Raw genomic sequence first — 16,987 nt, forward strand, 5'->3', positions numbered from 1 at the left:
AAAAGCACTTCGTAATATACATCGTGCATTGTAAATCTGGCCAGTAAAATTGCATGGGGTGAGGGAGGAGAGGGGGAAATCACCGTTACTTGTTGCACAGGGGTGGGCTGTTGCACAACTTGTTGCATGGGGGTGGGTCTATCACTAACTTGTTGTGCCGAGGGCAGGGTGACCACTATTGGGCTGTCACTGTTTGGGTGCGGTTTGTAACTGCCCCAGCAGTGATAGTGACCCCAAATACTTATCACTGCTGGAGCAATTATTTGGGGGCACTGATGCCGCTGTGGCTAATATGGAGGGGGCACCAAGTTGTAGCACCCTGTAGGGGCACTATGAGAGGAGAGGGTTGGGGGTAGTATTACTGGCACTGCCACCAAATGACCCAGCCAACCACCATACCCACCCAGTGTTTTTACTCTACAGGGCATTAATGGAAAAAGAAAATTTCCCTTTGGGTGGTGGGACAACCCCTTTAAATACTAAGACACATTAAAAGACAAAATATCTCGGAAGCCAGAAAGTTTGTTTGCAAACTTTATAAAAATCTACAAGTCAAATTGTCCTACTATAAAAACATACAAAAAGCCAGCAGACCGTGAGGCTCTGAACAGTGCTTCGATGTGCCCAACGCTGCTACATAGTGAACGTTACCAAACTAAGTGCGGGGGGAAAAAAAAAACAAAAAAAACACAACTTTGAAACTGCAAGTCTAAAATATGTGCTAAAAGTGCCAACAAAAAGGTAACATGATCATATGTGACAAGGCTGGTCTCATGGGGTGAGCTCAACACCAAAGTACTGTGCGTGGTGCAACCAAGACGGCCAGGCATACACTGCACTGAGAGGGTCATGTGGGATAGCGGTGAGTCACTCCCCACAACCAACGTCTGCCATGATGGGGCGGGTTGTTCACACCAGGATTGTAGGAAGTCGAACAATCCATGTGAACATACCCTTCCCCCAACTGCATACAAAGGTGAGGGGGTGCAGTGTCAATGTGGAGTGACCGGCCTTGTTCAATAAACTTAAAAGACATTCTTGTCGATGGACATTCATAGTGAGATGACCTCCTCCAAATATTACTGAGAATAAAAACAAGTAAAAACAATGTAACGTCTTCAGCAGAAAAGCCGACTAGTCAACGATGTACCCTGGAAGACAAAACAGAGTCGTTACTTGCAAGTATTTGGTATAACTTGTTAAGGCTTAATGGCTTAAGATGTACATTTACGCCATGGGCTTGGGGTGAGGGGGATGATCCAATCATTGACAACGTACACCCGCACGCAACAGCCTCGCTCAGTACCTTTTATAGGCCCCTGATCCCCAGTTGCCTATTAAGACATGCCAGTGGCTGACCTTGATACACTACCTGTCAGAATGTGGTATAATGCAATGCATGGTGGCAAGTTCAAGTCCCTACGGGTAAAGGGGTTGGGATAGGTGCAGGAAGGATTGATTAATTTAAGGGTTAAATGCTTAACACAGACTGCTCAGAGCTTTGTGACCAGGACAGATCAAAAAGAAAAAAAAAAAAAAATGTTCCCCTTCAATGCGACCCTCCATTCCTCAAACAAAGATGGCCGCTGCGCTTCTGATGCATACCACTTGTATGCATTGGTAGTCAAAAGCATGACATGCTGCCCGATTAGCCAGTGCTGCCCACATGGATGGTACTGCTCATTAAGAGCAGGGGTAATGTCGGACTAATAATGCAAACTAAGGTCGGGCTCACACAAGCAGGTTGGATTCTGCACGTGGGAGAGTCACAGCGGATTACGGCTGAGCCTGGCCGGTGACTCTGTGGATGTCACAGAATTGTATTGTGCATGACTGGAGGCATGCAGGTGGGCATGCACAATGCAGTTTTAAAGTTGTATTTCACACAGTTGTGGGTACCCACAGCCGATACAAAATGTAAGTGTTTGGGCTGCAGGTATAGTCACAACCATAGTGCACGTTGGGCTCTACGGTCAGATTCCGAAATAGAGCATGCTGCAGTTTCCCTTACACTCACCACACCCTACATATGTTCTACAGTAGATGCGCACAAGTTTAGACAGCCGCTGGCCATTTTGTCTTCTGTTAAAGGGAACCTACTCACCAAGACAGAACTTTTTAAGGACCGCAAAAGCAGTACTCAGCGCTTCCTGATCAGGAGGCTGTACAACAACTTCTGCCGCTGCCATTTATAAGTCACTGGTGGGATAACTGCTTCGATGTAGGATTATGGAAGGTCCAAATGCTGGGAGCCCCTGGAATTAAGAGTACGACCCTCCTTTTGGGACTATACAGTGGCATGTGGGACCTCCACACCATTCAATTCTATAGGAGTGACTGATAGCCAAGCGCCTAAACCATAGTCATCACGTAAATGCAGTTCTGTGATGAGTGCACTTTTTTCTATGATGCCAGCAAATTAGGGGGGGGGGTGTTATAGGGTCCCATTTCTCAGCCCAGAATGCTAGCTTAACCCCTTAGGACCAGACACTTTAGGTATTTTAGCTTAACATTTATGGTTAGTTTTTTTTAAAGTTTTAATCCATTCCCATACTTTTAACATAAATATACATGTATGGTTTGGGATTACAGGGTGCATACAACAACTCTTGGTTGCCTTTGCATCATTTATGTATACATTTTATTCAATATAAAATATGTATTTTTCCCCAAAACACAGTTTTTTTTACTATTCATGACCCCCCCATAATGTCATAAGCTTTCCTGGGAACATTCACAGGTTGTGTTTTCTTATTACACACTTCCACTGTAGCCCCCGTTACAGGAAAAACATCCCCCTGTAGTAACAATAGTCACTGGCAGAGATGATCAGGGTCTGCTAGGACCCTGCAGCTCTGCTGTGCCAGGGGATCCTGGCAGTCAGTTGACCTCCAGCTAGCATAGTGGAAGAAATACTTCTGCCTTCTATTCCCCAATACGTACTAGAAAGCAGAAGTGGTTAAAAAACACTCTCCCTTCTCCTCTGGGTTCTCAGCTGTGACTAACAGCTGGCAGTCAGACCTGCTTCTGCTTGATTGCAGAAGCAGGGGGCTTTAATCCTGCACTGCAGTTTTACCATCAGCCAGTCTTAAAGCCCAGGACCAAGTGCTGTATATTTACTGTGCTTGGTCCTTAGGGGGTTAAGCAATGCAACTTCTTACACTGAACACCAAACACTTACCAAAATCCTTCAATATGCGCAAGGCCACCATTTCTTTGGCTTGTTGGTACTTCTCAGTAGGGATCAGCTTGTCTCCAAGCAGCCAGGAATACCCAGTGAATGGCACACTATGATTTGGTATCACTGCACAATACCAAAACCTCAGCCATCCACATGTGCCAAGGCTCAGGAACTTGATCCGGTATACCGGCTGCCCCAGCTTTGCCCTTTCACAGACGAGTTGCAGACACTGAACGGCACTTTTTGCAGGTGTCTCTTGCTTGATCTGACTGTTAAAGCTCTCTGGAATGTATGCTTGGGGCTTTGCCAGGGTGCCATCTTGCAGCTTCTGTCTTATGGATGTCTGAAGCCAGTCTACAGTGAAGGGACAGCCATAGAGAACTTGGACACCTGTCAAGAGGCCAAGCAAAGCCATTATGTACATGAGCCATTTATATACAGATACAAGACAAATGCCTGTCTAGCAGAAAGCATGTAATATGTGGTGGCCACACTGGGTCCTCTAAAGCAAGAGCTGGAGGTTGGTAGTATCCCCCAACCAGACATCTAAGCGGCAAGAAGGGACAGTTTCTTAAATCCTTACCGCCATAAGATGCAAGTTTACATCCTGGATGCAAGGTACATAATGCAACAGGTCAAACTTGCATCCTGTGACAAGCAGTCTCAAGGGATCTTGTGCCATCTGGCAGCAGGAACCAGCTGTAACTGACAGCCAGCCTCCTACTGCAGCGACAAAGATCAGTGAGAACAGATGCCCGTTTTTAGTCCTTTACATGGCACAATCCGTATAGATCACTGCATGTGAAGGCTTCATAGAAGCAAGATCCGCTGATGTCATCGGCCCTCTGCTACAAACACGCACAGGGTTGCCATGGCAAACAGAACCAGACAATAGCGGGCCTGCAAACGCTAATGTAAGCTACAATGTATTGCAGTACTTGTGTATTGCAGTGTATTATCATAGCAGGCATAGCTTCTTAGCCAAGTCTTTTACAGGGACATTTAAAAGTTAATAGTTTAACTTTAGTTTAGCCCTGATGCCAGGAGGACAGCACTTGATCACTGAAGCATTTGACCGGCTTCAGTGGTCATGTGGTAGCTGTTCCCTGACAAAGACCAGGTGGACCACAAGGCTACAGAGATGAATCCCCATTGAATATGGTTTGGATCCAATTAGAAGTAGCTCATCTCACACCAAGACAATTCTTTCAATGTCACCCCAACTTGATTCACCTTCTCTATTGCAGTCAAAACTAAGGACTTCTTGTGCACTTGTTCCAGAGAAGACAACCTGCAGGACTACCTCCTACCAGGCTCAGATTAGAGCCCTCTCTGGCTGTAAGACACCCAGCTGCAGCAGGAGCCCTCCCCCATCTTATCTGCAAAAGGCCAGCCAGAGGACACCAATCATTACACTCCTGATCACAAGACCTTGTAGGCAAACTTTCCAGACTGCTGAAGTCTTCATCGGTGGAGGTGGGGGCATTTTTCTTAAAGGGGTATAGCCATTTCAGAAAAGGTTATTCAATACAATTTTGCAATATACTTTTAGTTTAAAGGGGTAGTTTGGGGAGAGGGGAAAAAAAAAAAACTCACCTCACTATATGACAAGAAATAAAGATCCTTCACCCAATTCCCTGCAGCTCAAGTTCCAAGATTGCCCAGTGCTCTGCTGCAGCAATGACATCCCATGACTGGGACACTTTACTGCTGCAGTCAATTACCAGCTAATCCTAATAGGTTTACTGGCTGCAGCAGTCACATGTACTTGTGATGTTGCTGCTGCAGCCAGAAGACTGCAGCTAAGGACTGAGGACCTTTGAAACAGGGGCTGCAGGGGTCAAATGAGGCACATTACTGTGACCATTTTATACAGGACTGAGCAGATCTCAAATCTTCCACCAGACTTCCCATTAAAATCTGTCTTCAGCATAGTCTGTTCTGGTCATTGGGCAATCAAAAGATCTGTGACACAATTCAGTACAGCCATTGCTGTCCAAAGGCCCATTTAGACATCGATTATTGCTCAAAATTCGTTTAAAAGCCATCTTTTGAGCGATAATCCTTGTGTCTAACTGCACATACATTGTGCAGTTTTCGGAAGGACGATGATGAGCCTCATCAGGGATTTAGCTGATACTATTGTTTCAGCTGTATCCTGCTCTCTGAAAACAGGCTGGGTATGAACAGAGCGCTCCAGCTCTGTTCTCTATACCTGGCACGGAGAGCTCAGCTGTGTAACAGCCGAGCACTCTGTGCAGAACACATCTGGATGCAGAAGACAAGTGGGGACACCCCGCTTGTCTTCTGCATCCTCCGCTGGCAGCGCAAGGTGATCACTCATTTTGAGCGATCTTGCGCTGCAAGTGCCAACGATTATCACTCAAGTCGCTTGAGCGACATCTTGGACGATAATTGTCGTGTCTAAATGGGCCTTTAGTAGCAGTGCCCATAACAGACTTATCCACTGGATCAATGGCTAAAGACCTGGAGGACCAAGGAATTGATGCAAAGTTTACAGTGAAAGTTGCTCAACATCTATTCTACAAAAATTCTTGAAGCCAGAGCACCCCGTCTGGTAGATTGGGCTACTCCATTATGCCATGTTGTATAGGCAACCATAGTGTATAATATAGCACTAACAAGTTGTAAAGATACAAGTCAGTCTAGAGGCAAAGATGCACACAAACCTTCACGAAGCCTTTTCTTGGCCAGGGCGGCTGCTTTATGGGAGCTATATTTCACAATGGCCATGTTTTTTGAGTTGGTAGTAGGGCTGGCAAAGAGGGAAACTGTATGCACCCCAGTGGTCATTTCTTCCAGGATGCCCTCTAGTGTAGCTCTATCCAAGAACCCTGGCAAGCCATCCACCTCCAGCTCACTCTTCTCAGTGCTTCGGCACACCAATATCTTGTAGCCCGGAAGAATTTCATAGCCGTTACGAAATGCAATGGCTTGTTCTGCAATACGTCTTGAGGAATAACGTGCATAAGCAAAGCCACGGTTGAGGCCACTGAAGGTCATCATTAATCGAAACTCATACAGTTTCCCCATGGACTGGAAGAGAGGTATTAGTACATCTTCATAGATCTCTTGAGGAAGACTGCCGATGAAGATTTCAGAACCAAGTGGAGGGGCATCTCCAACCCAACCTGCCCAAAAGATATATAGTTAGTGATAACCCTTTATAAGCCCCTCAAATTCTATTACTGTCTTATGATACCAACTATGAGACTGTCTTGGACAATGCTACAGTGTATTCTATGAGCAATCAGAAGCAATCAGATGCAAGTAGGCATCCTGAATGATCACATATTAAAGGGGATTTCTGGGAACATGTGTTGACTATGTAAATTTCCTTTATTAACTCAGAAAAACCATTTAAGGCCCCCACAGACACTTTAGTCACCAATGATGGCAGGGTTGGACCATTCTCTAGTGTATGATTGCAACTCCGCTTTCCTGTGACAGATCTTGGGGGAAAGAAGAACCTGCAAAATTGAATTTCAATGCCCAAGCCTATTGTGCCTCAGGTGATAAGCAGGTGCCAGAGCTGTCTGACCACAGCTTGCCCCACTGAAACACATGAGCACTTGGCTGAGCTGAATGTTAGGGTGTATGGAGGAACTGGGGAGACCACGGTCAGATGATCGGCGAAGAAGTTATGGGCAGCTTTAGAGTTCTAGAATCTATAGACTACACAGCTTTATAGAGGGTCTACCTGGAGGGGGACCACCGTATGTTCTTTGTCCATTTACTTGCACAAGTGTGATGTTGTTGCTTTTCATCCAATTGAGAAGATCAGCTTTATTATTCCTATTCACATTGTTGAGCCAAATCTTTGGCTGCAATAGAACAAAGCCAAGCATTAGAACATGAAGAATAAGCATCACTACACAATTCTTTCAAATACATAGTCAGTGAAAATCCAGTTTCCAGCATATTTTTATTTGCTCAAGCACTTAGCCCAAAGGGAAAGCTTGTGTGCGACTTTTCCAGGGCAGATTCAGTATTAACCCCTTAACGCTATAGGATGTAGTGTTACATCCTGGAGGTTAGCGGTTTGTATAGAGGGTAAAGGACCATTTAGACGGGACGAATGTCAGGTAAACAATGCCCAACACTCATCCCTGCATACTCCACACAGGAGCTAGTAGTGCTGGCTCGCACAGAGCGGCCAGCAGTGGGGAGGCTGGAGATTTTACTCCTCTCTCCCCCACCCCTCTCCATTGACTTGATACAGCGGCCGTTCAGTACTGAACGGGCGCCATTTACACAATCAGTGTTAAGCTCATCGTCCATCGTTTATGCTGCATGGACGATGAGCTGATCGTTTAATGTAACTAGCAGCCGTTCAGTACTGAACAGCCGCTGTGTAAAGTGAAGAGGCGGTGGAGAGCGAGGAGAGAAAACTCCAGCCGCCCCACTGTGAGCCAGCGATACTAGCTCCCATGCAGCAGCACGAGAGCGAGTATATGTGGGGACAAGTGTTGGCATAGTTTGTCTGACAACTGTCCCATCTAAAATGGGCCTTAAAATCGGGGACAAATACTACTCCATATAGTGGACAGCTCTGATCAGGGGCACCGCTGCATGTTTTACCTTAGGGCGTTCCCTTGGAACGCATTGCCGATTGTTTTCAGTGGGGCCAGAAAACACGCTACACAGTGTGCAATTTGTATGCAAGTGCGATGCAAGGTTTCCCCATTCAAGTCTCCACAGATCATCCAAAAAGCTTACACAGCCAGGGAAATGGGCTGAGGAGAAGGGAACACCCAAAGATTCTCATTGGCAGATGCATACATACCCTCAGCGATATGCCCCTAGGTTGATGGAAGTTTCTAACTGGCTGCATAGACACAGCTTAAGGCTTCACAGACAGATACACATCTTTGGACTTCAGAGGTCCCGGCGGCACAGCAGTCAGAGGCAGGAAGGGGGGTGTTACATCGGGAGCCGGCAACTTCAGAGGTCTGGCCGTGGCAGGAGCAGGAGAGCCGGTGGCTGCGGTTATCAGTGCCAGGAGGGGGGGGGGGGGGGGGGGGGGGGTTACATTGGGAGCTGGTGGCATGCAGCAATCAGTGCCAGGTGGGGGGTTAAAGCGGGAGCAGGGGTGACACTAGGAGCCGGCATGCGACTATCAGCTGGAGACTGGTTGCGTTGATGAGCAGCAAGGCAGATGGGCAGCAGGAACATGTCTGCATCTGCAAGTGAGTCTTTGGGTGTTCCCTTCTCAGCCCATCTCCACCCCTCAGCCTGGTGGTGTCAAGATACACTAATACCCACAGCCAGAGACACCCCTCAGTGTAATATACAGAGTGCTGTACCCTAGTATACACACACCAGAGTGTTCCCTTGCAGTATAAGGGTGACTACCCACTACAGTTCTTTTTCACTGCAAAATACGCAGCGCTTTTCCTCCAGGGGTCTATGGGACTTGTAATGTGAAAATCACATTGTGCAAAATCTCGATTTCACAGTAAAGTGCGATTTTGCCGTGATGCGTTTTTAACATTAGAAAGCCCCACAGACACCTGGAAAAAAACGCTGCAAATTCGCAAACGCTAGTGGGTAGCCACCCTAGGGGCGCTTTTACACAGTGCAATTTGCTACCACAGGAACACACCAAAATCCAAATACCCAGATGCAGATTTGGAAGTGGCTCTGCTGCCTCAGCAATTAGTCATCAAAATCAGTATTCAAGATATCGATTTTGGAGCAGATATTTCTGCACAGAAGCAAGTTCCTCTGCAAATGTTATGACATTCCCACCCATAGCATGATTACATTCAGGGCTCCTCCCACCCTAAATCACATTGGCTAGAGTGAGATGCCCCCTCTAGGTAGTCACTGGTAGTGCAGCTCAGGCTTTTTTCACACTGTGCTTTTAGGTCCCTCCTGCTCACTGTCACAGGGTTTCATTTCAAGTGTTAGAGCTCCTGTCCACAGGCAATCTTGCATTGCGTTACTCGTGGCGATAATCTGGACGCGAGTAACAGTGCAAGCTTTCCATAGCACTGCTGTAAAAAGCACAGCCCCTGTCCACGTGGAGAATCATAGCGATTCTCTGCTCACGGGACTCAAATCGCAGCATGCTACAATTTGCCGCAATTCTCCATAGTGAGCCCATCTGTCAGATGGGCTCACTGCAAAGAACTGTCAGTTCTCTCCCCTGCTCCTGAGCGGTGGAGTATCGCTAGCGATATTCTGCCTCGCCCATGGACAGGGGACAGTAACGGCGAAGAAATCTGGACAGCCACAGGCTTTTAGGTCTGAAACGGAGGCCACTTTGGTCTTGATTACACAAGGCTCCGTCCGTCTTTAGACGTATAGAAAACCGCCTTTCATGATGCTGGGCGTCTGCAGCAATGTCAGTCCACAGCATACAATAGGAAAATGCTTTTTCACGCCCACGAGCGGAAACCAGTTGGTTTCTGCTGGTGAAAAAAAAAATAATTCGCCGAGACAAGACAGCAGGAAATTTGATTTTTCTCCATTAAAGCACAAAACTATTATTGTTCTAAAAAATTATTTAAACAAGTGAAAACACACTATAATCATACAGTGTAAAGCCCCATTTACACACAGATCGCTCAAAGTTAGGCCTCCCTTCAGACGGCCAGGTTGAAGAGTTTTTTGCAGTGGGGTGCAAGCCGTGCCCCTGCAGTGACCACTGCGGCTCACCTGCTCTGCCATGTGCCAGCTGCCGCACAGCCAGCACACGCGCAGGGCAGAGCCGGCGCATCAGCCCAATGCTACTAATGAAGTCATCCTGCAGTATTACTTTTCCATCTAAATATAACAGAAACCTGATGGAAGCCTTTCCAAGTTTTTCTTCCCCTTAACCAAACTGAAGTCCAGGGGTTAAAAAAACAAAGTTTTTTTTCTTTCTACTTTAGGCTGCATTCAAACGGCCTGCACCGTCCATTGCAAGTAGTGCAGAGGGGCGGAGAGGAGGCAGAGGGGGCGGGAGCTCAGAGCACTGCTCCCAGCTCTTCCAGCCTCCTTCCCCTGCAGAGAGATGGCCGATGGCCTGAAAACCCAGCCGATATACGGTCGTCTCAATGCACCCTTAAAGACAGAACAGAGATTGAAAGCCTGAAATGAGCCCTAAAGGTGGTTCCACATCCGTGTTGGAACCTCTAATTAGATGTTCCATCACAGATCCAGCACTAAAAAAAAAAAAGCCAGGCAGCTGAGTGTAAAGCAAATGGGCCCCAATTATAGTCCGTGAGGTCTGTTCAGCGCTATTTGATTCAAGCACAGGTCAGCTTTTTGGCCAAAGAGATTCTTCTTTCCTGGGCCCCAAACAGCAGTAAAGCAGGTATGAAGCTATCACAATAAGGGTGCGGGCAGACGAGCGTAGGCGTATTTACGTTCGCACGAGCGCAACGTATAATCGCCCGAGCGATCGTTTTTCACTGATCACGACCAGAGCTAGAAAGCGTATTTTCATTTGTTCCTACTTTGCAAACGGTCTTTCCGGCGATCGAATATGCGTTGGCGCGTATTTCGGTCGCATATGTTCCGTTTTTTTTCGAATTGCTGTTTTTACGCGCCGTAAAATCGCCCATGTGAACGAATACATTCGAAACCATTGCCTCAGACGGTCACGTATATACGTTTGGTCGCAAAAACGCGCCGTTTATGCGCTCGTCTGCCCGCACCCTAAGGCTGGGTTCACACGGGGCATAATTGCCATGCAATCTCCATGCAGACTTTCTGCGCGAAAATTCCACCAGCAGTCTTAAGCACAAGATTAACCAGCAAAGTGGACGAGATTTGCAAAAATCACATCCACACTGCAGACAGTCCGGTTGGGCCAAGCTGCGCTGAAACTGACAAGCCGCGTGGATTTCAAAGCTGTGGCATGTGAATTTTAATCACCATTTCTGCTACCTGCTCTCCTCCCTATGGGAGAGATAGCCACAGTGAAACAAGCTACTTTCAAAAGCAGCGAGACTTCAGCTGCAGAAATTTCACGGAATTCCAGTGCAATCCCGCTGCAGGCATCCCACAGCAGTTACACCCCGTGTGAACCCAGCCTAAGGATGCGTTCACACGAGCGCATAAACAGCACGTTTTTGCGCCCACTCGTATAAACGTGACCATCTGAGGCGTTGGTTTCCAATGTATTCGTTCGCACGGGCGATTTTACGGCGTGTAAAAACGGCAACCCGAAAAAAAGACGGAACATACGCGACCAAAATACGCGCCAACGCATATTCGATGGCCGAAAAGATAGTTTGCAAAGTAGGAACGATAATACGCTTTCTAGCTCTGGTCATGATCGCCGAAAAACGTTCTTTCCGGTGATTAAACGCTGCACACGTGCAAACGTAAATACGCCTACGCTCGTGTGACCGCGCCCTTAGAGCAGGCTCACACGTGTAGTTTATAAGGCATATTACGCAGTCAATGGAGTTAATGAAATTAAGTCTATTTTTGTTAATCCATTCACACTCGTGTATATACACAGCATAGAATTTGTATGTAAAGAGCACAGCCTGCTCCATTTTACATACTATGGGTGCTTAACACTAGATATATTGGATATGTGGCGTTTATACACAACAGGAATTTTTGAATATTTTTTTTTTTTTAAAGTCAGGACTGTGCATGAGATACGCTGTACGATATGCACAGTGAAAAAAATCATAGCAATTTGCAGCTTCACAGTGGTAAAACACTGCAAGACATTGGTGTGAGCTCAGCCGTGCAGGAAAAAAAATAGCCTGAAAACAAACATCCACATCAAGTGATACAATGTATATTTATTATTTCCTGCTAAAGACTAAATACACTTCATCAACCCCACCAGGCTAGAGAGCTGCACCAGACCCCAGGTCTCCCCTGATACCACCCTATATCTCGGGGATTATAGAACTAGAAGTACCAGAACAATCATTCAGCTTCTCCTAAATCAGGTAAGATAACACCCAGGTGATTTCATCTGCCAGCCGCCCCATTTACTAACAAACGCGCCCCCGCGATGCACCACGCCCTTGTAATAATGGTAATAGTTCACATCCGATGTAGTCCTAATATATGCTAAAAATAGATCAGGGAGCAAATACAGCAAAACGCCTGCTCCCCCAACCTATATTGGGACTTGTAGTTCTACCGCAGCCTGCAAACACCACAACCTCCTCCCGACTTCACTTTAATTGCTAAAAAAAAAACTTTGCAAAAGTGCCCCAACTACAGAATAATGCAGGGCTGAGACCAACGGGCACAAGGCTTGCCCCTGCCAGGCATTACCTTTGCGTCTGCGGCGGCCGCTTCCTTTGTGCGCTCCATGGCTCTGCTGCGCTGTCTGCTCTGCTGGTTGCGCTAGTCTGCGGCTACGGGGCTTATATAGAGTCCGGAGTCACCAGAATATTCTCCACCTGAGCTCTGACCAATCCTGAGGGCCCCTTGGGAAACCTGCACCCCTCACTGGTCCTCTGCAGCCCCGTGCCCACCCCAATGGAGATAAGCGGCCAAAGCAAGTGATATGCGGTAAATAATATGATGGGTGATGGAGGGTGGAGGGGCCCCAATATACTAAGAGGAGAAGGGCCACAATTAGGCTAGGTGCACACTTGTGGTATAAAAAAGTCTGAGTTGCACAAATCTTCCATGATTATGATCTCCATTCTGTTGAGTGGAGTTATTATTTTTCCGTAGAAATCACAGAATTTTCTATTTTTTGGCGTTCCCCCGTCCATTGTATTCAATGTGACCCTAAAAAATATTGCATGGCTCGCAATGTGATGTTTCCATTGAACTCAATGAAAAACGCCTTGGAGTAAAAAATGCACGTTGCCCAGTGCGATATCGGGCCGAGTTTCTGGGTCCCATATTGCGCTCGCCTGTGTGAATGTAGTGTTAGCGCGCTTTAAGATAGAACGATTATCGTTCAAATGAGAGAAAGTGAATGATAATTCTTCGCTCTAAATGCAAAAATTGTTCACTTTTCGCTCATCATTCATTTTATGCAACGTAAAAACCATCATTGGCTGATCGTTTGGCGCTCATTCAGTTCCTCTTATTCACTTGTACAGGGAATGAGAAAACGGAACGATTCTGGTTTGAACGAGCAACGATATATCTGCCTGTCTAAACAGGCGTGATGTCATCGCTAGCCAACGAGCTAGCGATGACATCACTCCTTCAAACCATAATCGGCTCATCTAAAATGACCCGTATCGGACGGAATTCGCACATGAAAGCCACCTGTGTGAATGAGCCTTAGTGCTTAAACAGACGACCGTGATTTTGTCATTGATTTCAATGGTTTCGTTTTGATTAGCATGATTCTGGCGTGATGGGCGGGACCTATCTGTATGCTTTTTTTATACCCACGAAATTTGAACTGTCAAAACCATAAATGATTTTGACAGGTTCGTGCGCTAATACGCTTCGTAGCGGCAGGTGTATTTGCGCACGTGCCTGTCTGTTTACGCCCTCAGGGTGGTTTCACAGCTGCGTCGGTGGTTCCGTTTTTCCTGCTTGGTTTGTGGATTAGGAAAGACAGATCTCCTTCACCGTAAGGGCGCCTACCCACTTGCGTTGCCGGTTTTCGCGTGTGAAAAACGCAGCGTTTTCGCAGGTTTTTTGCGCGTTTTTCGCAGCGTTTTTGCGCGTTTTTTGCAGCCCTCCATTGACAATCATGGGTGCATTAAGAGAAAAATAAGGAGACATATGCAACTGACAGTTCCTATGTGAAAAAACCCCACGAAACGGAAAAAAAACCCAGATGGACAAGAACGCATTCTATACTAATTGCTCTTGAGAAAAAACGCAAAACATCGCAGGAAAAAAAATCGCAAGTGGGTAGGCGCCCTAAGGCTCTATTTTATGATGCAACTGAACAGCGCCAAATGCACCCCACTGAGTATAATGTGATCTATTCGCTTTCCGCGTTGCATGCAGCACTTTTTTTTTCCGGTACTTTGTGCTGGGTCTATGATGGAATCTCCGACCAGAGATTCCAACGCAGATGTGAAACCGCCTTCATGTCCACAAAAAATCGGATGTATTTTTATATATGTGCAGCTCCGTGTGGCTTCCGTATTCCATCTGTGTGTCCGTTTTTTTTTTCTCTGTATGCCACCTGCAGACGGCCGGGTCGGATCCCACCGCAGAATTTCTACCCGTGTGCAGGGGGCCTCTGCCACGCATTTTTCATGCCTTAAACAAAACCAAACCGGAACACGCCCAATCTTTTTTTAAGCATAAAAAAACCCCAAGAGTGCATGGACCGCGCACTGATGGCATCCGTGTACTGTGCGTTTTCATTTCTCTCCCCGTTGACTTGAATGGGCGAGTTTAATTCGTAAAATGGATCAGAATGGCGCATGCAATGAGTTTTTTCATACAGTCCATGCCTGCGTGAAAAAACTTGATTGTGTGTGCTGCCTCATGGAATGTGAATAATAATATGAACTGTGACTCCACACCGTATGCAAACCGTGTGGAGGTGTTATTTTAAAAAACGCTAGCGTGTTAGAGGCCTCAGGCTGCTCTTAAACACGTTCAACTGCATTTTTTAATGCATCCCATCATTGCCCATCATTGAAAACGTATATGTATATCAGGCGTATTTACTGCGTTTTGGCGCATTCCCATTGATACAGAACACCAGAGGGCATGTTGCAGACAGGTGCGCGGCAGCCGCCAGTAATAGGGCACAAGTAGTGCTGTGTAAAAGGCCCTTCCACCAGCCAGTGCCGCTGCTGGGGAGGGGAGAGGAGAGAGAGGCACTCAGGGTGCCATTTAATAGTGCTACAAGCACTATAGAGGAGGCTCCAACTCCTTCCTCAGATATGCAGTTAGCACATCACCACTGATAATAAAAGCCCCTTGGTAGGGAACTGTAGGCCAATAAAAAATGATTTAGGCCTCATGTCCACGGGGAAAATAAGAATTAAAATCCGCAGCGTTTTACCCGCACGCAGATCCGCGCCCCATAGGAATGCATTGACCACCCGCGGGTAGATAAATACCCGCGGATGGTAATTAAAAAATTTTTGGAGCATGAAAAAAAATGGACATGCTCCATTTTAGTGCGGATCACGCGTGCGGGAGCTCATAGAGCACATAGCTACATTAATCTCCCGAATGAAAAATAAAAGACAATTACAGTGCATCCGCAGCCCAAATCCGCGTTACAAATCCGCAGCGGATCTGATTTTCCCCGTGGACATGAGGCCTTAGAGCTGCGTCACAGTTGTGAAAGAGCACTGACAGTCGCAGCAGTGGCAGAGAGATGGCAGGGGACATTTAAAGTGGCAGAGGCCGTCGGCAAAGCAGCACTGTAGGCAGTTTTTCTTATGCTGGGAAGCTGCCAGGAGAAAGACCATAAGGAGGCCAGGAGAACCAAGATGCCCTGAAGACTGGGGGCAGAAGATGCAGGATCAAAAGGGCCCTGATGACCTGGCGACCGAAGAAACAGGACTGGCGGTGCCAAAGAGAGCGACACTACGGAGCATGACGACACCATGGACCCAGATCTGGAGGAGCGAAGGTGAACTGCCAAGAAAGTTTCAATGAGATGTGCGTGTAATGTACAACCCCTAGCCAGGGTGTGGGGTCACTCATCCATGGGGTCTGCATTAACCAGAACGTAATGATGTTTTGGTGCCATAGTTTGAGATATAGCGCAAGGCCATGCCGGGTCAGATAGTTCTGTTGTAGTGTAATACATCCTTGACGTAGGATATCTGGAGTCGTATGTGACGCGGTCCAGAGCTGCAAGCATGGTTTGGAAGCTAATGGCGTCTGCGACATTGGGCGCCCCGTGAGGAAAGGACGCAGCTCCTATGGAGCGTAAGGGATCGGTCAACAGGTGTCGGGTCCTGGTTGGGAAATACAGTGTTTTTGGCAATTTTAACGCTGGTGTTTTTTGTCACCTATTTGCAGTAAAAAAAAACAATGGTAAAGCATGAAGTGCGCAAAAAAACGTGCATTTTTTGTGGGTTTCATTTTTCTCTGAAGTTTTTGGCTCTATAGCGGTTTCTCAAAATTGTAGCCTCCTCCGGGTCTGGCATTTTTTCCACATAGGTTTGCCGTGTCTGTGTGTGAGAGAGGCCTTATGTAACTGTCTTAAAAAGAAAGTGTCCATGTTGCCTCTGGCAGCCAATCACAGTGCAGCTTTCATTTCCCATAGTGCTAAGGACAACAAGGAGGGTCCGCAAATGCGTGGGAAGTGCACAACAGAATGCACACTATGCTGCGCAATTCTGTGAGCATACCTGGGGCTCATTAGGCTAAGCAGCCATTTCAATCAGGCTTGTTGGGCTGCTGTGCGCAAAAAGTACAGTAAAAGGCACCGATACACCTGCAAAAAAGGCACACATATTGCGCAAATATGATGCACTGAGCCGTGCGCAAAATTGCACACGCCCGTTTGAATGGGGCCTGACTCTAACCTGCGACTTGCTGTGGAAATTCCACAACAAATCTGCAGCATTTGCGCAGCGTGTGAATGCACCCTAAGGTATGTTTACACACAAGGTAAATGCTGCGGAATTTGCGCGGTGGAAAATTCCGCAGCATCTCCAAAACCAAAAGAGAGTCAACTTCTGCACCATCCGCAGCTGATTTTACAAGAGACCGCACTCCCCTTCCCCTCCGAAGTCTCCTCGCTCTCAGGGCTTCCTTCACCGATCACCCGCGGCCCTTAGTGAGCGCAGCGCCGCGGGGCACTTCTGCATCACCTGACCAGCGACGCTGCGCTCACTAGAGGCCAGGGGTGCTCTGGTAAAATATAAGCTCTGCTCCAAGGCCACCCTCCCACAGAGCCTTGATGGTGGCGTTTTG

General features: G+C 47.1%; 1 protein-coding gene across 1 annotated transcript; it reads right to left on the reverse strand.

Annotated features, from left to right (window-relative positions):
• Positions 1-1,134: 1,134 nt before the first annotated feature.
• Positions 1,135-13,155, reverse strand: DND1 (DND microRNA-mediated repression inhibitor 1). Its single transcript, XM_066589012.1, has 5 exons — positions 13,138-13,155; positions 6,903-7,026; positions 5,872-6,333; positions 3,182-3,571; positions 1,135-1,151 (listed from the first exon to the last, which is right to left on the reverse strand). Exons 1-5 carry the CDS (start codon positions 13,153-13,155, stop codon positions 1,135-1,137), a joined length of 1,011 nt encoding a protein of 336 aa, XP_066445109.1.
• Positions 13,156-16,987: the final 3,832 nt, after the last annotated feature.

This window comes from Eleutherodactylus coqui, chromosome 1, assembly GCF_035609145.1.
Source record: "Eleutherodactylus coqui strain aEleCoq1 chromosome 1, aEleCoq1.hap1, whole genome shotgun sequence".
NCBI lineage: Eukaryota > Metazoa > Chordata > Amphibia > Anura > Eleutherodactylidae > Eleutherodactylus > Eleutherodactylus coqui.

Bases quoted from the DNA above. Each gene is read 5' to 3' on its own strand.
- DND1 (XM_066589012.1), bottom strand. The intron at 6,334-6,902 runs GTAGACCCTCTA...TCTTTTGGGCAG, and splicing joins ATACGGTGGTCCCCCTCCAG to GTTGGGTTGGAGATGCCCCT. The intron at 3,572-5,871 runs GTTTGTGTGCAT...GCCTCTTGACAG, and splicing joins CAAGAAAAGGCTTCGTGAAG to GTGTCCAAGTTCTCTATGGC.